The 23,490-nt window shown below is 42.1% G+C and overlaps 1 protein-coding gene across 2 annotated transcripts in view; it reads right to left on the bottom strand.

Annotated features, from left to right (window-relative positions):
* adkb (adenosine kinase b) overlaps window positions 1–23,490 on the bottom strand; it is a 112,643-nt gene that overhangs the window by 64,120 nt on the left and 25,033 nt on the right. For both annotated transcript variants that reach the window (XM_086139566.1, XM_086139567.1), the window contains exon 5: window positions 1,262–1,434. In XM_086139566.1, coding sequence (XP_085995692.1) covers window positions 1,262–1,434 — 173 coding nt within the window. The remainder of the gene's footprint in view (window positions 1–1,261; window positions 1,435–23,490) is intronic.

Below are 23,490 nucleotides of genomic sequence, written 5' to 3'. Positions count from 1 at the left end.
TCCTGCTGAACTTGACAAAGATTTGTATACGAATATATGAATAGAAAAGAGTTTTTGGAGAATCAGTACAAAGTTGTCCCCAGCAGTTTCTGAGAGCGGCTCAACTGCCCGGACACACCTCTACCTCTATTATCGTCTTAACCGGTGACTTATATATGGTGCAAATCATTTCAGGATTTTAAATTAAAACAATAACTCTTTGACAGGAACAAGGATGTTTTAAGCTCTGCTTTAAAAAATTCAACATTATTTAAGACGGTGCAAGGATTTGTTTAAAATGGTTCATTCTGGTTCAAATAAAGAAGATGGATGTTGAAAATACAGCCAAATTTCATGATGTCATTCAGTTCAAGAGAGAAAACTCGCATGTTTACGTGTTCAAAAGGAATATTACAACACCTGGGGGAACGTGATATTGCAACATCTGTAATTTTTGCGAACAGCTGGCGACAAATCGGTACAGTCGGTATCTTTGGCAACTCGGATTCAAGAGGTGGACTAGTATTAAGATTTGCAGTATGACTCCGGGTCCTTCAAAGCCATCGCCCTTCCGATCCGTCCCTGCCAGCGACCTTTCCTCTGGCCTCCTGAGCTGTCTGTGAGACACCTGTAAGAAATATTACAAAGCTCGTCTCCCTGAGCACGGCATCTGACCTTTTCAAGTGTCAGACCCTACATCAAACAAGCCCACTAAGACCATTCAGGAGGGCGGGCTCCCAGAGCGTCTCGGGTCCGACTGTTGACTGACTGACAACTCTGGTAGCCGCAGATGAAGGGCCGGGAAGGACGGGGATGTTTAGAGAAGCGGTTTATCGATCCACACCTGGTCTATCATGAACTGGAGCCCTCACTCTTAGTGATACTCGTGTTTGTCGGCTTTGACCTCTGCTGTCTTAGGTGTGCTGATGATGGTGTTAATGTTAGTGTCACCAGAGACGCTAAAGCGCCTTTTGCAGCACAGAAGGCTGACAGGTGAGAGTTGGGATAGCCCGACAATCTCTAACACATTGCTACTGTCAGCCTATAGATGGATGACAACCCACTGGGGCAGCAGCGGCCGAGCAGGGGCCTAGAAAAACACACACATTCAAGCTGTTCTTTTTCTTTTTGATGTGTGAGCCGAGCAATGATTCTCTGTTATGACTTCCAGCCCGGAGGAGTCGACCGCCTGCCCGAGGATGCAAAAATGTACCAGAATGGCTCTTTTGAATTGGAGGGAGAGGGTCATTTCATGGTTGCGGGTGCCTGAAAGTTGGCTAACCTATTGTCCCCGGTGATGCAAGCGGCACAGGTTCCGGTTGGCTCCTCGCTCTGTTCGTAATAATGAGCGTCAACGTGCGCCTCTTCGGCCTTCCTCTTCAGAATCTCACCGAAGTGGTCAAGGCCGATGCAGCCAAAGAAAGTTGCCACCTTGTGGGGTTTCTGGATCATCCACTACGAAAGGAAAAATACAAACAGCAATTACAGTGAGCTCAGTTTACAAAATATAAGTCTGCTTGAAGGGTCAAGTTCAGCTAAGGCAGATGGCATACAAACTGTGGCTTCGCAGCAAACATACTGCTTGTGATATATGAGGGCTGTGAGCTGTCGTAAACAACCCAAGACCAATTCCGCTCCACACAGAGGCACTATTCTCATCCAAGCACTCCTTCCTCCCTGTATGCTAAAAACAGGCTCATCACCTTATTTGCACAGACCCAATAATTCAAGGCTCCATCCTACTTAGACAAACACACTCTGTGAGGGTGGGACTGTGTACCACAGGACGCTCCCCAAACTGCATGCTTGCTTTTTTTTTTTTGTCTCCACAGTTCAGATGTACTCAGTGACTTTTTCCTGATGGTGTGTGTGTGTGTGTGTGTGATGGGTGGGGTGGGGTGGGGGGCTCAAATTCTACAGTGCTCAGGTTTAACCTCCAAAGATTTATTGACATACAGTACGTGCTGCTGTTTGCTCATTTTATTGCAGCCTCCTGTTTTGTTGCTGACGGGGGCCCCTTGTGAATGAGATGTTGCTGCTTTCGGGGATGACCTGTATATGTGTGAAATTAATCATTTCACACGACCAAATAGCATCTCGGTAGGGGAAGAAAAATGCATTTTCATCACCCATCCTGAGATGCTCTCCTCATATTTTGTGCCCTTCTAGTCTCCAGGTAACTAGTTTAGATGAAAAAAAATGTAATAGAAAAATAAAATTACCTTGGAAAAAATTCATAACACTTAGCAAGGCTCAGGTGTGTTTTCAGACCAAGTCCTCCAATTTACAAATGCAGCTTCTTTGTGGATTTGCCTGATTAAACTAAGGATTTCAACTGATGCTTTTATGGTTTAAAGTGATGTGTTGATGAACATTTCTTCATTTAGTGCTCAGCCATGTGGAACAAAAAGGTGTTGAGTCAGAAGCCCAGATATCCTAATGTCAATACATCTATCCCAACATACAGGACTGTCTCAGAAAATTAGAATAATGGGATAAAGTTCTTTATCTTCTGTAATGCAATTAGATAACAAAAATTACTTTTTCATGGTATTCTAATATTTTGAGTTAGGATTTTTGAGTTTTTTTAAGATGTAAGCCATAATCAGCAATATTAAAATAATAAAAGGCTTGAAATGTTTCAGTTGATTTGTAATGAATGCAGAATGTATGACATTTTTGTTTTAGTGATTGCATTAAAGAAGATAAAGAACTTTATCACAATATTCTAATTTTCTGAGACAGTCCTGTATTATATTTATGTTCTCTAATCACATGACGGATCATAAACACAAATTTTGTTTTTTCATTCAGTCTTTTTTTTAAGTGTCAAAGATATGAAAGGAATTGCTTGCTAATAATAGGGTAAATTTAGCTGATTCTGACTTGTTTTTACTGCTCTATAAATAACTCGCTGGTATTTTAAGGCAAGGATGAATGCATATTATTGATATTTACCCTTATTCCATCTCTTGTCAAATTAATAATTTTCTCATTAAATCGCATCTTGAAGTCAGATCAACAGTTCAAATACGGCAAAAGACAAAGTAGTGTCCTCTTCAGCTGGCCCAACGTCCAGATGAATGCGGAGGGTTGGGTCAGGAGGGGCATCTGGGATAGAGTTTGTGCCAAAACTAAATATGCAAATTGAACAAATTATGTCTTTCAAGTCGGATCGGTTGAGACCTGAGTAAACAATGAATACCAATAGTGCCGATAACCTACAGGGCACCAATGGAAAATGGGCCGCTGTGGGAGAGGGAAGGTGTGTTTAAAAGCGGAGAGCGAAGAAGAAAGGCAAGAGTCTGCAAGTAGACTGTAGAGACTTTGAATATTGGGACGTTGACAGGAAGGGGAGTCGATTCAGAGACGGAAGGTGGAACTCCTAAGTGTCCAAGAGACCAAGGGGAAAGGTGGAAAGGCTAGAAGCTAAGGAGTAAGTACCAAGTTGTTCTATAATGGTATTGATAGGAGTTTTCTTGAAGGAAGAGTCTGTAAGGAATGTTCTTGAGGTTAAAAGAGTGTCAGATAGAGTGATGAGTCTGAAGCTAGAAACTGAAGTTGTGATGCTCTGTGTTGTTAAATGGCTGTGCCCGACAGGTGGGAATTGAGTTAGAGGAGTAGAAAAAAAATCTGTAGTGAGTTAAATGAAGTGATGCAGAACACCCCCAGAGGTCAGAGAGTGGTAATTGGTGGTCCATTGGACTTCAATTGACATGTTGGTGCAGGAGATCGAGCTGATGGAGAAGTGATGAGCAGAGGTGGTAGACTTTGCAAAAAGGATGGAAATGCCCTTGGGTCTTTCTTATAGAACCAAAAGGAACATAAGCAAAAGGTTAAGAGGTGACTATTGTAGTCCATGAAGCAGCAGAGATTAGTAAGGGTGAAGTGAGGAGAGCATTGAAGACAAAGAGTGGAAAAGCATTTGGTCCTGATGATATACCTGTGGCGGTATGGAAGTGTCTAGGAGAGGCAACATGGGAGTTTCTGAGTAGATTATTCAACAGGATCTTAGAGAGTGAGATGAGAGTGAGATAGAAAGTGTGGTGGTGACCATTTTTAAGAATAAGGGAGATGTGCATGATTTTAGTAACTACAGGGGAATAAAGTTGATGAACCATACAATGAAGTTATGGGAAAGAGTAAAGCTTACTAGACTAAGAGCAGAAGTCATTATTTGTGAGCAACAGTGTAGTTTCATACCAAGAAAGAGTATTAAAAATGCATTATTTGCTTTAAGAAAGGTTATATAGAAGTACAGAGAAGGTCAGAGGGAGTCGCATTGTACCCTCGTAGAGCTAGAAAAAACATGACAGGGTGCCGAGAGAGGAACTATGGTACTGAAAGTCTGGAGTGGCAGAGAAATATATTAGACTGGTGAAGGAGATGAATGCGAACTGTGAGACAGTGGTAAGGTGCGCTGTAGGTGTGACAGAGGAGTTCAATGTGAAGGTGGGACTTCATCAGGGATCAGCTCTGAGCTCCTTCTTGTTTGCAGTGGTGACGGACAGGCTGACAGATAAGGTCAGACAGAAATCTCCATGGACCACGATTTTTGCAGATGACATTGCGATCTGTAGTGAGAGGAGGGAGCAGGTGGAAGAAACTCTCGAAGGATGGAGCCTGGAAAGGAGAGGTACACCGTTTTTTGCCACAGCCAGACAGAGTACATATGTGTAAATGAGAAGGACCCAAGTGGAACTGTGAGGCTACAGGAGTGGAGATCAAGAAGGTGGAGGATTTTAAGCAGCTCTAGAGCAATGGAGAGAGTGAAAAAGAGTTGAAGAAACGTGTTCGAGCAGGTGGGAACGGTTGGACAAAAGTGTCAGGGGTACAGTGTGATAAGAGAGTATCAGCAAGAATGACAGGGAATGTGTACAAGACAGTGGTGAGACGGGGAATGCTTTGCGGTTTATGGACAGTGGCACTGAGGACAAGACAGGAAGCAGAGCTGTTGGTAGCAGAGATGAAGGCGTTGAGGTTCTCTTTGGGAGTGACTAGGGTGGCTGGGATGAACAATGAGTCCATCAGAGGGACAGTGCATGTTAGATGCTTTGGAGATAAAGTCAGAGCGTCCAACTGAAATGCTTTAGATACTTGCAGAGGAGGGATAGTGACATGAAGTTAGTTTGTGTGAGAGAAAAGGCTTAGATGGAGGAAGTTGATTAGCTGTGTCGACCCCTGAGGGGACCAGCGGGAAAAGAAAAGAAGAAATAAATATCCATCCATCCATTATCTATTCTTCTTATCCTGCACTCATTGGTCTTGGGGGTGTAGCAGCCTCTCTCTGCTGTCATTGGGTGAGAAGAAGGATACAACCTGGACGAGTCCACAGTTGGTTGCACAGTCACATACTGTATATTGATAAGTAGGATAAGCTATAATTAAATTAAAAAAAAAAAAATGGGGGGGGGGCTTATTTCAAACAGTAGCGTTGCCTAAAGACACATCAGAGATGTTATGTAAGCAAGAAACTTGTTTTCAAGTTTCACGCCTAATTGTTTTTGCACAATGAATTATAGTAGAACCACATACGACTTGGATCATGAGCATGTCCGCCCCAACCAAGATATAAACAAACATGCGCAAGCAAATCCACCGCGAAAGCCAACAGCCCTTCTTCCCTAACCTCTTGCTGCAGGCACCTCACACTTATCAAGGTCACTGGCTCGGGTACACGTCAAGCCCAATCTGATTTTCCCTTCACCGTGATGAGCTCCGAATCCAAGGTTAGGGGCTGCAGGCTGTAAATAATGACAGCACGGCCCCTCCATTTGCAGGCCTCTCAGGTGGGAATAGAGGGCCACTCAGGCGCCCCCTGTCCCTCTGATGACAGCCTGGTGAATCACAGAGTAACCACGACCTCGCAACCATATCTCAGCAATCTCTCCCCCCCCCCCAACTCTCCTCCCTCCACCGCCTCCTCTTCCTGTCTCTCTGACCGTCAGCTGTACTCTCACTGTCAACTCAGCTTGTCATTTTACAGGGTCGTTAACAGACACACATACACTAACATGTGCATGAGTACACAGTGCACCCACGCAGGGAAAAGGCTGACACGCACACTCGAACATTAAGAGGGAAAAACTATCTTTTCTGTTGTCACAGAATCAAAACTACCTCCCCTGCTGAAAAAAAAAAAACACTCCAGATTTTGCCAGAAGCTCTTGTCCTCTTCTAATAAACAGAAAGCAGCAATAGATAAGAAGAAAATGTCTTCATTATGAGCGTGTAGAAAAAAAAATGACCTTACAATTTCTTCCCTCCTCTGTGGGTGCACATGAGCAGGGACTTCCATCAATTCCTTTCCATCCATGGCACCCTGCAGACAATCCCTCTCCAGTGCCAGATTATGTGAGATAATACCTCTATTATGACAAAAGCACTATTCGTGGGGTCACCGGGAGGTCAACCAACCCTGCGTTGGGTATTCATGCTTAGTCACATGCCAATTATACCATAGTGCCAGAGGCAGAAATTGGCAAATGTACATCAAGGCGCTTCATTACTGAGGGCCACTCCAGTGAAATTAAGCAGCAGATGAGACAGAGTGAGATTTGCCCCTGGCGGCGTGTTACAGAGAGGGAGAGAAAGAGTGCACAAGAGAGGAGGTGGCGTATGTGTGTGTGTGTGTGTGTGTGGATGTGCATGCTGGGGATATAAAGAAACAGATTTTTTTGAAGGTGCTGGGAGCTTGTAGCTCATGTATATTTACTTAACTAGGGAGAATGTTGGTCCCCAAAGATTAATGAGTTCCCATGACACACCACAGCACCACATCTGTAGGTATACTGAGATACGCGGAGGAAACCTAATACAAACACGTGAGGAAAATATCCCTGAAAAGCAGGGGGTAAGATGCTGCACAGGCATTCTAGCTGAAGGCAAAGTGACGATATACATTATGTTAAGTGGAGTCTGTCGTCTCTCTGTTTGGAAATCCATTTACCCAAATAATCTAACATCCCTACCCAGCACTTGCCCTAGGGCCCCCAGATAACTATTAATTATGACATCTCATGGTTGCAAGGAGCCCCACTCGGGGAGCTGACCTGGACCAGCTCCTCAACATCCAGCAGCTGCCACTCTTCACTACGGAAGCAGCAGCTTTCGCGTGGCAGATTCCGGGAGGGCAATTATACAGGCCAGAAGAGAAGAGGCAGCTGACTGTTTGGGATTTCTGTGCTCAGACCGTCATTAGCGCTATAAACTATTACATTCCTTATTTTTGTATCGATCCCCTCCCGCTTTGTTTCTTCTCTCTCACTGGCTACTGTGTATTGACGATGTGGTAATGGCACCTCTAGTTAGATATTCCCCCTGTAAAAACATCATCTTGTTTCTAGTCTCCCCCAGGGGTCAATGAATTCTCTCATAGTCTCTGGGAATCATTTCTGCTCTATTAATGATGCAATTCCTATGCAATTCAGATCTACTGAAGGCGCTGCACAGTGGGCTTTTGTGGGAAGTTGATAGACGACGCCGCGTATTATCCTGCGGTTCGACAACAAAGCGAGCGCCTTCTGCAAATCACAGGGAAAGTGGTTGGCCATCGCTCCGGTTTCCAACCTCTTACACTGCTAAGTTCATCTTTAAAACAAGGACAGAAGAGAAGTCTCCATTCTCCACGCTTCATCTTACCAGCGGGGTCCTCTTGAGAGGAACATGTCCGTACCTAATGATGGTCACATTAATTATAGGCTTATCAACCCGCCCCAAATTCAATAGGGCTATTTATAGAGGTCTGAGACAGCAGAAGTCGAGGGTGCTGCACGCCGCACTGGGGGTGGCCTGAGACAAGCCTTTTTTTTGAACGCCGAAGCCTTTTTAGAAACAGGGGCAGAGGGCTGATCAGCGTTTCTTTTTACCGTGCGGTTAAAACAACTAGCAAACATCTGTCCATCACGACCTGTCACGGGGAGAGCTTTTATATGAAGCACGGGAGAGCGGAGGGCCCTCACCGTGAGCGCTGACACTGATGAGGTCTGGCAGCTTCCATTAAATCACTCTCTCCTGTAAAGTGCCAGGGATCAAAGCTACCTGCCGGGGATTTTTCACTCGATCAGGTAACACATAAGCCCCCCGCCATCGAAACACCCGCTGTCCTCACTGTCCTCGCAGAAGCTGGAGCCCTCCGGTCAATAATTCAAATCAGTCCAATTTCATACACAGTTAGTTATATTCAAGCGCTTCAATTGAGATCGCATGTTGTCGTGAATTTAGTCGTAAAATTTACTCCCCTCCTCGGTACGGTTGATACGTACAGTAGGTTGAGATCGGTGTCGTGACTACTAGCCGGGGCTAGAATGGTTGTTTTAACTCGCCTCGCCACAGCGGGCTCCCCGCCAGGCCATTAAAAGTCTCTCCGCTCTGCCTCAGTGACACAGCTAAAAGAATAGAGAGCAAGCGAGAGGAGAGCTGTAAATGATCAACACGATAATGAGCTGATTATCAGTCAAAGGCATGGATAAGCTCTCTCTCCAGTAATTTCTTTTCAGATCAGTCAACCACATTCTCTTCTCTGCAATCAACTCTCAATAGGGAGGCATAGCATGTAGCTCGATGGGAATCCGGCCCATATCGGCTTCAAACACCCAGATCCACCGGGGCCTTCTGATCGGTGCCTGGCTCGTCCCTCGCTGACACACCAGCAGAGTGGCGACGTTTGTGTATCTCCTCTAAAGTCTGTGTTGTTGAAAGCAATGCTTCACAATTCCAGCAGTTTTAGGGTTTGGCTACAAGACAATATGAAGATAGTGTGTAAAATATGTGTGTGTGATGATGTTCACGTGTAATTTGCAATGTGTGACTACATGAACACCTTCACTCCTCTGTTTCTTTCATTACCATGTGTTCCCATTAGGATGACCAAACAATAAAATGAATCCAACACAATTAAATGCATTTTCTCCCTTTTAAGTGTTCAGCCAAATAGCAATTAAAACTTACCCATCAGTGGACAACCAGAAAAACACCAGAAAAAATATAGCTGCCCGAGCAACTTTTCAATTTCTAAAACACACACACACACACACACACACACACACACACACACACACACACACACACACACAAGTTCACAAGTTGGGGGCAGTGCTATTTGTTCTACAGCAAATGCGTTTTTTAAACAGTCCAACAGTGCATTGGATCATGCGCTTCTGGTAGGCTTTCAGTGTTTGCAGGGTTTTTTTTTAAGAAATTTGTTCAGTGTCAAGAAAAAATGTGGGGGGAAAAAAGGCATTTTTTCTGACTAAAGGCCAAGTATACTTTATATGTATAAATGAATGAATGTATGAATGTATATCAATGATCGAATGAAAGCAAAAATAAATTAATGAAATAAAAAGAGAAAAAAATGAGGTGCAACTGAAATATAACAGGACATAGAGAACAGAATTTAATTGTGAGTTAATATAGATATTTTTTCATCTTGTAACAAAGGAGGTTCTAAGAATGAGGATTCTCTGTTAGGATCTCTTTCACACGTTGTCAGCGGGACGGCTCTGGGAGGACTCCCTCCAGATATATTTGACTAAAATAGCAACAGCAAATCACATTGAGAAAAGATGACGCACCTTCAATGGATCTTTAAATGGAAAATCTGCCAAATTGTATGTTAAATGGCAATTATAGTCAGTAGCGGCAGCACACTCCTCCACGCTGCTATATTAACTGAGAAAACTAAATGCACCGGCTCAGGTCTCATTCAAGATATCTTGGATTCAATGGGCCTTATGAATGAACCGCTCATACCCATGAATTCATTTATAAATCACTCATGGAAGCGATTTAGGAGAACTCACCAATTTTATCATATATTTATAGATTTCATTTAGGAAGTTAGAAAAAAATCCTTAAAACTTAGGGCCCTCTATTCACATACAATTGGGCTACTTAAAAGCAATAAATCCTAATTCCTCACCAACAGATGTCTTGCTCAGTCCTTGGAATTTAAATAGATATATGCACACGCACACACACACATACAAAATGAATCTTGTTAAATAGCTGAGTTTAATTGCATTTAAGCATGATATTACCTATCTTTTAAACCCCCCAATTGACATTATTTTGTACAGTTGTAACATAACATAATTAGTATTGAATGAAGACCAATTTTTTTTTATTTTTTTTTTACGGATATGTTTGATCTTAGTAATTGCTTTATTTCAGGTAAACCGCAGACTGCAACATTGGACAACAGAAGCACGCTGAAGCTACAACTCACAGAGAATTAAAGATCTGGATCCACCTCATGACTGAGTTCTCTCAGCCAGTCATTGAATTCCCATTTTTCAAGTCTACTTGTAAGTCTTTAACTCTTTCTTTCAGACATGATATGTGCCTTTGCATTTAGTTCCATGTTAAAACCATTTATTTTTGCTTGTTAAAAAAGTGAATATGCCCAACAGTGCATGAAACCTGCGTTTTTCTGGATGTTTAACCATTCCCTCTTGTAGACAGCGAGTAACAAATTGTTTCACCTTTTTTTGTGTCAGAGCATAGGACCTTCGACTCTCCGAGCGCGTAAGATTCTTCATATTTGGGACTACTCATTCTAATGAATGAATCACTACTTGTTTGCTTTGTGCCAATTGCGATGGCATTAATTGTGTTAAATTACCACCCTCTGCAAAGCGTGTTCATCTCGACCTGTCAGATTCATTATGTTTACACAGGTCGTTTATACTTGCTTCCCGGTGGCATAGAAGTCGGTGGCTAACCAGACTTTACAGTGTGGAACGGGCTCATGCCAAAAAAATGTTAAAAAAAAAGTGAAATTTTAGATGAGAATTCGAAAAAAAAAACAAAAAAAAAAACATTCTCGCATGAGAACCTTATTTGTGCAAGCCTCTACTTCCAAACTAAAGTAGTCTGGGGCCAAATGTTAATAAACATTCCTTACTTTTGGAAAAAACAAATAAACAAATACCATAAAAAAAATGAAGTATATTCAAGAATGAGCATGTACCCATTCCAGAGCGAGCGCTGAGTGCACTGTATTTTAAATGACTTTATTTACAATAAATGGTCGGATGTTTTCACGAGTTATCAATACAAGCCATGCATAATATATGGGACTTTTGCCTGTGGAGACAGGAGGGGGGAGTAGTGTTATATCATATATCACCTTGAACAGATATTGCAAGATATTCATCTTTTATTTTGGGGGTAGGGCATCCCAGGGGAAAACATTAACTGGTAGTTGTGTCATTGTGTTATTAAATGTAAACAGTGTCTGATACACACCATATTTTGTTTTAAGAAATTTATATTGTGGGTGTTTGGATTGTGGGTTGAACAGTTAACAGTTCTCATGTCCATGTAGAGGCGCGTGTCACAGGCGGTGGGGCAGGCGGGGAAGTGACAGCTTCCAGGAACAGCCTGCCGTGATAAGCATCAAACTCAATGACACACTAACGCACCATAGGTTCTGATGTTAAACACGACAAGAATGTCCCCGACAGTATCTTGCAGTACACTCTTCAGAGAGAGCTATCAAAGGGCAAGTTCACCGAGAGCACAAAATCAACTCTCGCGCACATACACACCTCATAACGTCTCACTGTTGCATCTTCGCACTGCATAGAAATCAGGGGATGTGTCACTGTCTCCAGGCGTTAAGTTTATCTACAAAGGAAACACCTGATTTCTTCTCTTTTTTCATTTTTTTTTTTACCACCCTGATTAAACAAAACAGCATATTGATGTTAATACTGCTGCCCAGGAATGCTGAATTATTTACAGGATTAACAAAGTGGTGTTGTTTCAAGGAAACAAAACAGAGGCGGTGGCACATAGCAGACGGGTACAAGGGACTGAACTCTGGCACAGTAACCGTGGAAGAGCTTCACACCAGGTGACCAAGGATATCTGTCTAGGGGGCAGGGAGGATGGCGGGGGGGGTTGCAGGGAGAGAAAATGCCTGAACACCAGAATTCATAGTCTGGGACTCCCAGACTGAGGGGTTGCCCTGTTTTTATACAGAGACAATATGTATGAAAGCACATGAGCTGATTTAGTGTGTGTGTGTGTGTGTGTATGAAAGGATGGAGGGGGTGTTATTTAGTGATCAAAAAGTGGCATTTGTGTTTGCAGGGGTTGTTGTGATACGGGGTCAGGCGGAGAGATGATGAGGGATCTTTGCGGCTAAAGCCTCTAATCCTATCTGTGTTCCGCGAGCTCCAGCTGGTGGGAGTACAGCTGTGTTCGGCCCTCGCACAGGTGAATCAGTTCCGCCTCCACTCCCACAACTCCCCATACACAGTATGGCGGATTTCCACGGTGCTTTCATCTTGCGGAGGTGACAGCACAGGTGATCCCCCCCAATCGTGGCTTAGCACAGGTCAGGCCTGGCTAAATTTAGAGGGGCATTTGTCGAAAAAATACATCTCGAAACGTCAGCTTTTTGACATGAAGCGGGCTGTAATGAGCGTGGTGAATGTTTCATTTTCCTTATACAATTTACCTTCAGGGAAATGATAATCCACAATATTGAAAACATCTATTCAGGAAAGTATGGACTGTCAAGTATTTAAATGATAAACAATGTGATTTTTGAGGCTGAATTTTTGTTCAACTTCGATTGTGCTTATCCACTTCTCTGCTCTTATGAGAGGGAATCGTAAGGAGATTTAATTATGTATTTAGTTAAATGTGAGAAAAAAAGAAGAAACAAAGCACAGGTTAGCACAGGTCAGGCCTGGCTAAATTTAGGGGGGCATTTGTTGAAAAAATGCATTTCGAAACGTCAGCTTTTTGACATGAAGCGGGCTGTAATGAGCGTGGTGAATGTTTTATTTTCCTAATACAATTTTCCTTCAGGGAAATGATAATCCACAAGATGAAAACATCCATTCAGGAAAGTATGGACTGTCAAGTATTTGAGGATCAGTCGCCACTTACATGAAGTTAAATGATAAACAATGTGATTTTTGAGGCTGAATTTTTGTTCAACATCAATTGTGCTTATCAACTTCTCTGCTCTTATAAGAGGGAATCACAGGACATTTAATTATGTATTTAGTTAAATGAGAGAAAAAAAGAAGAAACAAAAAAGTGGTTTCCCATTTTAACATATAAGGAGAAATAAGTGAATTTTCATGAGATCAAAGAACGCAAAAAATGTTTCTATTTCTTCTTCCTCATTCTAAAAAATTTTGATCCAATGCAATTTTTTTGTCCGATTATAGAATATAAGGGTCCACCAATGCCTGCGCCTCCTGTAGTTTTAGGTTCATCTGGACATGACAATCCCCTTGGCACTGCGGCATTATTGTAGCCAGATGCACAAGTTTAAGAAAACCAAATAAGCAACAAGCAGACTAAACAGCGGTGCTCCCGGATGTCCTTTGACCCTGTCTCCACGCCGTCTCCAAACTGATGCACATTTAACACACTACTTTACTTTAAATGAGTAGATGGGATTTGTCCCCGGCCGCAGATCAAAAAACAACGGACCTAATGTGGTTATGCACTATGGCAACATCCCACTTATCATATTACTTATGCTTTAGGATCGGCTGCAGACAAAGACTTTTCTCTTCATGCCGCGAGACAGAAATATCATAGATTGGCTTCTCCGCTTACTAAGCCCGCCCGTGTAAAGGCAGTTTGCGTGTCGATTCGGAGGCCGGATGGCTGCACAGGTAAGCAGAAAATAGCTCTTAACTCCGGCCTGACCTTGAGAAGGATGCCATTCAATCAGTGAGCTCTTCGCAGTAAAGGCCCTATCATGGCACTAATAGACTGAATCTTCCTCCTCATGTGGATCATGGACAATGCATGGATGGTTTCCTCCTGCTTGGCGAGTTAAAAGGGCAATTTATTCAATAAATTAAACGGAGAGAATAAGCCATGATGAAATAAATGTGGTTGTTGCTGTTGTGCGGATATAGATTGAACATGTGTAAAAGTACGCCCACCTAATCTAATTTTCAGTTTATAGACATACCAAAATGGGATCACGACAATTGGCAAAACGGCTGAAATGCAAGATTGAACAGGCAGCGCTCATTTTCTCATTCCCAAGAATGGACATCAGACGTGAAGAGAATATGTGGTGCACTTGTATTGCACACTATCATCCAGCTGGAAGCTGACACAGTCATCGCAATAAGAAGATTTAAGAACACTACTGATTTGTGAGGGTGTGCGAACAAAATTCCACCTTATCATTTGGCAGCTTAAACAATTTTTTTTTGTTACTTTTCTGACGGATTATGGCGAGGCGAAAGTGGAAGAACAAACTGGAAACAAAACTATTGGCGGACGCACGACGGCGTGACAAACTATGGTGAAAAAACTTTGGATTTATTGCTCTGATAACCTTCCAGAATCCTTCGGCTAGTGCCGTACTCCAGACAACTCCGGCAGACTTATGCATCATTCATCCAGATGAAGACTGCCAGTGATAAATAATGCTCTCTTCCTATGAAAAATAAGGCAGTTATTACCAAACCATAAAGAAGGGTATTTGTATCGTCACTTCGAGCTGATAATAACGTGCAGATACAACGCTTCAAAGATTCGAAAGCACACTCGCTCTGACAATGAGCAGTATATTTTGCAGCGGTGTCAATGTTGTAAAGGAAAGAACTCCCAATCAATAACAGCGCTTGAGCAAAGCAAACACGATGCTTCAGATCTGCGCCGCAGAGACCAAAATAATGTGCAGACGTTCGAGCCATAAGAAAGCGTTTAGTATATCATAAAACAAGATAAATGACTATATAGCTCCATCTTTACAATCATGCATAGTTAAGGAGGAAACAGTGAGCAATCAGTGGGTAAGAAATGAAAATAAAGCACGTCTGGTAACCTGTTGGTAAGCCTTTTCCACAAAGAGCTGCTTATTTCACTCATCGGAATTCTCGAGGCTCAGACTTGAAGCCAGTCCAATAAACATAGTAATACTATATCCCCTACAGGTGTACATTCTTGGTGGTTGAGCAGTGCAAACTAAACTGGAGGGAACTCCGTTTGTTACAGAGATGTTTCCAGCACCAGATGATGTGGGGCCCGTTCTTGTGAGAAGCTGGGTGAAGATCACTTACTTTCCTATTGAGAGTTGAAACATAAATTCAAACCCAGCTATAAATCAAATATAGATTTTCAGCTCCCCCACTTTCCTGGGAACGACTGCAATAACAATGTAATTCGACGCTGCCTGGTTGCCATTAATGCTCTGGATTCTCGCCATGCTAATGATTCGGTCCTGTATCCTTTTACAAACCCAAAGAGAAAGAGGGGAATATTACTGACCTATTTAATGTTTTGCATGTTAAGAGAAGAAACTAAGGTCTGTGGCAGATGCTCTGTGCATGTACACTATTTCAAAACTCTTCCAAAATGGGGTCTTCTTGCCAGATACAACACCCAGCATGCCAATAATGTTAATATGCCGAAACTCTGCGGCTACGTCTTTCACATTTCTAGACAGCTACGTTCCGGAGCCAGAGAAGAAGACAATGCGCACCAGTTAAATCTAACTTGAGTGAAAAATGTGATTTCTGTTTGGATATTGTACTCGGTGCCAACATGCTTTTCCCTCGGCCAAAAAAACCTGAATTTGATCAAATTCGGTCTATTTTTTTTAAATCTTATAATAATAAGTCTCATAATAATCTTTAAAATTTGAGACCGAGCCAACGAGGATTGACAAAAACTCCCACCCAACACTGCATATTTACTGGTTCTGGGACATAAGTCTGGTATTCTGCAATTTCTATTTGTTTCTCACACTGCGAACAGACTTAAATTCCAGTGAAAGTGGTAAGAGTCTGACTAATTGCAGAAGCTGTTTAGAGGGAGTAAATTCAGTGCACCACCTGCACCCTTCTGCCCTGTTGGCTTTGGCAAACCAGACTCAATGAGTTTTCAGCCAACACTACAGGGCTGCGTGCCTGTAAGAATCTGCCCTGACAGACGGCTTTTAGAAAAAAAACCAAGGTCACCACTACAATAAAGCACAGAGGATCCGCTCAGAGCCAGGGGAAGCGCTACGTCTCACACACCCTTGAAATAAAATCCAATGAGCACAGGATACAAAGTCGAACGAACTTAATTTCAAACCCTAACCTCTGCAGAAAGACTAAATAAGCAAGAGAAGCCACAGTACAGGCAGTACTTTTGCCTTGAGCGTACACTTTCAAACTTTTTCCTCTCGTCGAAGATGTTTTTTTTTTTTTTTGTTCCCCGCTAAATATTAACTTCTGCGTGAGGACTGATGAAAGTTGCGGAGCGGATGTCAAAACAATTCATCGACTAATTTCGGATTCTAAACTGATCACGTGCCATTCGGGTAAAGAGACGGACGAGAACGTTTCCTGATCCGATCTCGGAAAGCGTATTGTCGTTTCATCGGTTTTTCAGTACAGGGCGTTGAGTCATTTAAGGAAACAATGACATCTTTTATCCCGAGTTCTTACATCTCCTGTTTGTTAGAGATATCAGTTCCCAACAGATCTCCGAATGTGAGTCCTTACGCATCGAAACCAACCTTGCCCTAATATTCTCTGTATAGTCGTATGACATGAAGACCTGTAGCCTCAGGGTCACACACTCTGAAAATAGGCTTCAGGGGAGTTTTGTGTCGAGCAGTTATAAAATGAAAAAATATTTGAAAAACCTTTGAGTGAACCAACCAGAGATTTCATTTCAAGGATTTCAAACCCAATGATTATTGTTCATTTCCTGCAAAAGCAGGTTGCCTGCCAACCTCTACAGCATTCATAATCTTTTTTTCCATGCCTTAATAATGTGTATTGAAAGGGATTTTTAAGAATGCATAAGTCTTATCGTGAATCCTCCATCGCCGATACATCTACGGCATACAGTGATTATTATTATCACTTATGTGACAAAAACGGGACCTGCAAGCTGCACTAGATGATTAACTCTAAACAATTGCCTCCTCGCCAGAGGAAAACTGCAATTCACCCCAATAGGGCTCCAGCTGCTATGCATGCTAAATGTAATGACCCTCATCGTCCTCCCTATTGCATAATAAGAAAGCATTTTAAAATTCTGTCTGCCGATTTTAAAACAAGCAGTGTCAATAAATACTAATATGTGTTGGATTTTTATACCGAGCTATATTATGGTTTATAGGGGTTTTACACGGTGTAAAGTCAGTGAATATATGTGCATGCATGCTTTCTATAAAGACTTTATAATTGTTAATGATGGGAAAGCCCCAGCAGGCTTCTCTATAAGGGCTGTCAGAAAAATTGCTAACAGCTGCCAACCACAGGAATGCAGAAATGCCAAAGCAGCACTTTGTGATTGGCATAAGGAAGTTACACCCACTTTGTAATAATAAGTTTCTCTTTGGTTTGGTGCCAAATGGGTTGCTGCCAATGTAGACATGACAGACTGACCAGATCATTCGGTACGAAAGTATCACGGTGAGGAAACTCGAAAGTTCGAGGTCGGGTCACAGCCAATGCTCATAAACACTAATTATACTTTCCTTAAAGAACAGATCTAATAATTGGGACTCCACCCTATTTTTCAATTAATTAGCCGCAATCACAGCCTTTTGCCTTTTTATTATAATTTCTCTACACATCTCCGTACCTGTTGGCCTTTTGACTGGGTAATAATGACATGCATAAAATCCTTAATGGTGATAACTTTATGGCATTTAAGATGATTTATAATATATTTTGATGCCATTAAGTAGCAGAAAAGCACAGATTCACACTGTTATACGTGTTAAGTTGTTCCTGCAGCTCAGTTTCCTCCTTTCAAATCACTCCCCTCCCCATCCAGGCCTTGGCAATACATTTGCTTTCCATAAATCAATTTGTGAGACTCAGCAGTTACCCAATGCCACACTGAGTCAAAGGAAATCTATAAATCAGAGGTTCTGAAGATTCCTGATCAGTCCTGTCATTTCCCATCAGCCTCCTTCATAATCAGGATAACACAGGTCAATGACAATGATCTGACTCCAAAAACACAGAGGAGGTAATGCTGTAAATCGGAGGAATAGAAGAAAACACCTGTATTGTACAGTCAGTAGCAATTCTTGGGCTCCTGGTACACGTGTCAACTTAAAAAACGTGCACAGAAATTCAACATTGTAACCAAGACTTTTCACTTTTCACCTTCACACACGCTGATACACACAGTGATATGTGGGCCGTTTGGTTGAACCTGAGGTGAATCGGCAACCAAGAGCTCAGGTTGTTCAAACACACTTTGCAGTATAAACTGTTTTGAAACATGCAAGTGATGGCAAGATGTGATGGGCCGTATGAGATATTTTTATTTCACTTGCACTCACATAGCTACTAAAATTTCCTCTGCATAAGGTTTCGCAATTAGATTCCAAGAGTGTATTTGTATTTAATAGCAAGCTAATTTAGACTGATAAGCATTTTGGCTGATCAATAAATCTTATTTGGACAGTTTTTTTTTCAGAATGACTTTAAGCTCGGACGCGCTCCATCATATCATAACTTCCACGAAACTGAGGTTACATCCAGTCAACTGCTGTTCATAAATCACAGCAAATTAATTTCATCTGTTGTGTTTCCTGTTGTAACAAGTAAGGTACCTCTTACAAACACCTACTGCCATCCATCGCTACCTGTGTAAACCTTAGGAGGACTCGGGAAGTGTGACTTCATTTCATCAATGGATATTTATAGGGCTGGATTATTCGGAAGAGAAGTCAATTGAGTAAGTCAAGTCGACAGCTGAATGGTTGATTTTCCACATCTCTGCCTGTGCAGTATCATGGAAAAGGGAACTGAGTGTTGTGCTTATATGTGAGTCAAGAGAACACTTTTGCAGAGGGAAATAAACCGACTCCAATCCTGCTTGTCAGATTCACAGTTTTAAAAGTTCATGCAGGAGAAAGTTTCCCATCACAAGGTGAACGATTGCTTTCTGGAAAAACTATTTTGGTTCACATTAGTCTAAGAAAAAAAATGTTAAGACTGCCACGCATTTATATTGACGTAATGTAAATCAACATTTAATCAGGAGCCAGTAACATGCACGTCTTTCCCGGCTGAGAATCCTTCTTGCGAGAAAAACGGAAAGCAACATAGTTTGGGTTTAAGCGCAGCATGCTTCTGCGCAGCTGTCGGCTATTAAACAAGTCAAGATCCATCATACCAAAGGATGGTAGAATTCTCAATTCATGCATATAAAATCTTCCAGAAATAAATATTTGTAGATTTTCAGCACACTCTCTATTGGAGGTATCACATCAGGTATGGTTTCTAAAACACTTGCAGGTGAAATAAACCCGACTTGATATTTCACTGTTTCATCCATTGCTTTAATAGCAACGAATTTAATTTTTTACACGTTTACCTTCCCTGCTCCCAGCCTGCCCCTCCCCTCCAATATTTCCCTTCTCTCTTCCATCCCAGGAGACAAAGCAGACAGACAGCTCTAATAAACAGTGGCGCGAAGCCTTACAGTGACGGCATATGCCGAGGCAACCGATGTGATCAATTATCGAGTGGCCGATTCTCTTTAATTAGAGGGTTTAAGTATTGAGTTAGCTTGGGTGGGAAGCTGAGAAGCAGCATGTAAACCAACCTCATTACACTGCAGTGATTCACCTCCCAGGAGCTGTGATCCACACAGTGTTTACACCATACATTTGTTTCTGTGGTAACATATCGAATGGAGGAATGGCTCGGTGACAGACCCAGCCCCCCCACCCCCACCCCCCCACCCCACCACTCTCTATTTTCTTTCTTTCACTCTCCCTCCCACTCACTGCTGAAGAGGCTGTCACACTGGTTTGCCTTTTGTTGTGAAGAGTCTGGAGAGGTAGCACAATGTGTCCTAGTTAAAGCAGTGCCCCATCTGCCCGGCATAATTAGACAATTATGCTGGCAGGATCCGTCATTAATTCCTTTGTGGTGGCCAATTTTGAACCACAAAGAGGTCTCAGGTTTAGTTTTTCTTTGCAGATCTCTGTTCATTTACTCTGGCCCCTGTTATCCTCAAGTATTGATAGTGTGACAACTTTGGGCAGGAAAATATTCTCCTGCCAATATTGACTGGATTGTGGTTATGCAGTGAAAAGGCCAAGGGGATATTGGCTGGTGCTTCGTGGTGAATAAAAACAAGCAGACAGGAAACAGCTGAAACGAACAATGAATCTTACATATATTTAACTATGACATCATGATTTTTTTTCCAAATCAATAATCAATATACTAAATTATTCTGTCCAAGTCAGCGACAACAAGCAAATAGTAATTGATTAGATCGCTCCTCTCATCACCACCTAATGTGATGGAAGATCAGTATATTGAACCTCAATTGGATTATCCACCGTGGTATTCTCTCCGCCCTGATAGAAATCAGGGTGTGTGGGAATACAAAAAATATTTTGCCTACATATTTTAATATTCATCTTCATAGAAGTCATATAAATGTACACATTAATATACAGTTCACGACACGTCACGTCACAGCACTATCTGCTAAGTTTCCCCAAAGGATAAAAACAAATGCTGTCAATTACATAAAACATACTGGTAACCTGAATATGAGCAATATATTACACGTATTAGATATCCTTATTAGTTATTATATCCTTATTAGGTATTAGAAAACGTTATCAAAAAACTACAGGACATTATTCTGAAATAGGAAATGGATAGACCATCATATGATACAAATAAGCATGAAATTACAGACCCACAACTACAAAACAAATGTTCTAATTCTACCAATTAAATACAGGGCAACTCTTGGATGTCTCATATATTTTCACATAGCATTTTCAATTCGTTGATTATATTTTTGTTGTATGTCTGGATTGTTTGTCATACCTAAGCAGATGTTTAAAAAAACCAAAACAAATACGTACTGAACTGAATGATGTCCTTTGCTTTTATTTCCAACCGGATGTTATGTATCAGTGCAGATATTGCAATTAATGAGCGCAGGGCGGAGGCTCTTCCCTAACAATGAAAACAAATTAAGTAATGACAATTAATGATCCTTGTGTTTTGTCAGTCAGCCTCAGTGTCTGAAAGCTGCTCTGAAGGACAAGACAGCTGCGGCAGCTCCAGACATGGCTCTCCGAATCAGCTTGGGATGTCTCTAATTTTCACATTAACTTTTTATTGTTACTTTGAGTTACTCAGCTTGACAGAGACATGCGGGAAAACGTCTCACAATGTAACTGCAACCTGATTATGGCAGTGATGTAATCAGCCATGAATTCATCTGTGAAGACAAGCAGGCAAAGACAAAATCACTGCAGTGTATTCGGTATAATTATTAAAAATCTCACAGCGGTACATTAAAATTCTAATTACAGCATATTATCTTAATTGCGAAGGAGATGCAAATCAAAACAAGGTTAACGCTGATCCCTTAACATGCAGAAGAACATGTGGTGGGAACCTCTTCAATATTCACTGAATCAGCTTGACTTGTTCGACATGAGAGGCTGTCATTTTGTAATGCTTCCCCCTCTTAGGGGTGATAATCTTGGCTGAGCGCACAGGCAGCAATGGCACCGTCGTGCAACAATTACGCAGAACAAACATCTAATTGTTGAACATTCATTTGGTTTTATTGCATCAAACAAAGCCGTTGACAGCTCGTCGCGAGAAGAAAATCCAATATGTTCTGTGAAGCTAAGATACAGATTAACCAAAAAGACAGATTGTTACTGCATCTTGCCACAGGACCTGTAGAAATTCAATCTTTACCCTTGGCCAGAAAAGCTGCTCGAGATACATCCATGTGCAGTGTCTAACAAATACATGGGAGGGAGGAAAAAAAAAAAAAAAAAGAAAGAAGTTCACAAGAAACAGCAACTCCCATGGTACACAACAAATTGCTTGCCATAAATTGTATCTGACAGGTGCACACTGTAACTCTGCAGACATAAGACAGCTGGATGACAGCAGACACAAGGGGTAATGGTGACAGGAGAGGAACACGCCATTGAACATGGATTTATGAGCAGGTCCAGACTGAGGTGATCCATCAGAGGAGTCGTGTAGTATCAAACGTGGTCATGTTTAGGACAAGTTTAGACGAGACTTAAGGGGCACGTCTGAAGGTGCCAGAGCTGCAATTCGGGGTATATGTATCCCTGTATAAGCAATTTGCTGCGTTTTTTTTTAGAAGCAGAGAAGTCTGTTGCCACCCACAAAGCCAATTTTCAATCTAGTGCAGTCTCTTAATTGGAGTAGTTACGCTTTGACAGAGCGCTCCCATTTCTCCGGAGGTTCTCACAGTAGGCTAATTACAGTATGTGGCAGCTTTAAACTAACTACAGCCATTTTTGAAACATCATATTCCTGACAGAAAATAATAAACTAGAGGATACACTGCTCTCCGCAGAAAGATATTAGACTTTCCCTACAAATTGGCTTTGGGACGGTGGTTACCCACACACTGTTAACTGAGTTTTTCTCTGTCACTTTACAGTGGAGTACAACACTCCACACAGACAAGCAGACCCTCCCTCGTTGGAAACAAATGAGTGGAGACCCCAGGAGTTCCCTTTGGCCTTGGCTCGAGTAGTCCATAACAAACCCAACAGCTCCGATCGCTCCTGAGAAAGCAAAAGCTGCTTGGGGATCACTTTACAACTCTCAGGGGCTCAAATAACCTGATCTTGAACTGATCCTGCGTGCTGATCCTTTGGTATTGGGTTAGGAACGTGTGAAGGGGCCTGTTGAATGAACTTGCTGGATATCAACATCCTCACTTCATGTTGCTCCAGCCGGGAAGATTGTTTGACTTGATTAGTCCCTGCCCAAGTGTTCGACTTCCCAACGCCAAGCCCTCCAGACACCCGTATCAATGTGTCGGGGGGGGGGGGGGGGGTCTCAAGGTGGAGCCCATTACCCTGAGTGAGAGCACTGTAAGTTAATAGGATTTGCTCCCGATCAAGAGACTGAGCTATTTCCTGAGGCTGTTACAGGCCAAAGCACAAAAATAAATGGCCCTTTATTCAACACTATTAGGCGTCCCCTTCTTAAAAAAAAAAAAAAAAAAAAAAAAAAAACTCGGACCCTACCCCTCCTTTCTCTCCTTATTGGGATATCTGTTATTGCTGCAGAACATTGAGCTTCACCTCTCTTTTTTTCTCCATTTTTTTCTGCTAAGTAGCCAGTAAAAGTAAAAGGTTGGCACTTTTTGTCTAAAGGAGTCATTTGTTCAGGTGAAAATGAAACTTGCATGGTAAGCAGAAGCAGGCGTGCTGTCCGACAGGGGCAGAGGGGATTCCAGATTAATCATATGGACTATACACCATGACGATATTCATTGAGAAGTAATTGCCACGGGGCTTTATGTAATGTATTCTCCCCATGAGGTAAAACCTTGCAGCGGTGAGAAAGGATAATAGAGTAAGAGGATCATATAAAAATGTTTGCTGCTTCAACCTTTAACTTGGAGCTTAACCCTGACCTCGGACAGTAATTACAAGTTAATTGCCTACTGATCTGAGGAGGGTGCTCAATCCAACTGCAGTTGTCAATTAGGTATAAGGGGCTCCTTCTG

Source organism: Fistularia commersonii, chromosome 32 (genome assembly GCF_037954325.1).
Source record: "Fistularia commersonii isolate RoL2024-O1a breed Wild chromosome 32, RoL_Fcom_v1.0, whole genome shotgun sequence".
NCBI lineage: Eukaryota > Metazoa > Chordata > Actinopteri > Syngnathiformes > Fistulariidae > Fistularia > Fistularia commersonii.
This window is presented reverse-complemented; position numbering and strand designations above follow the sequence as displayed.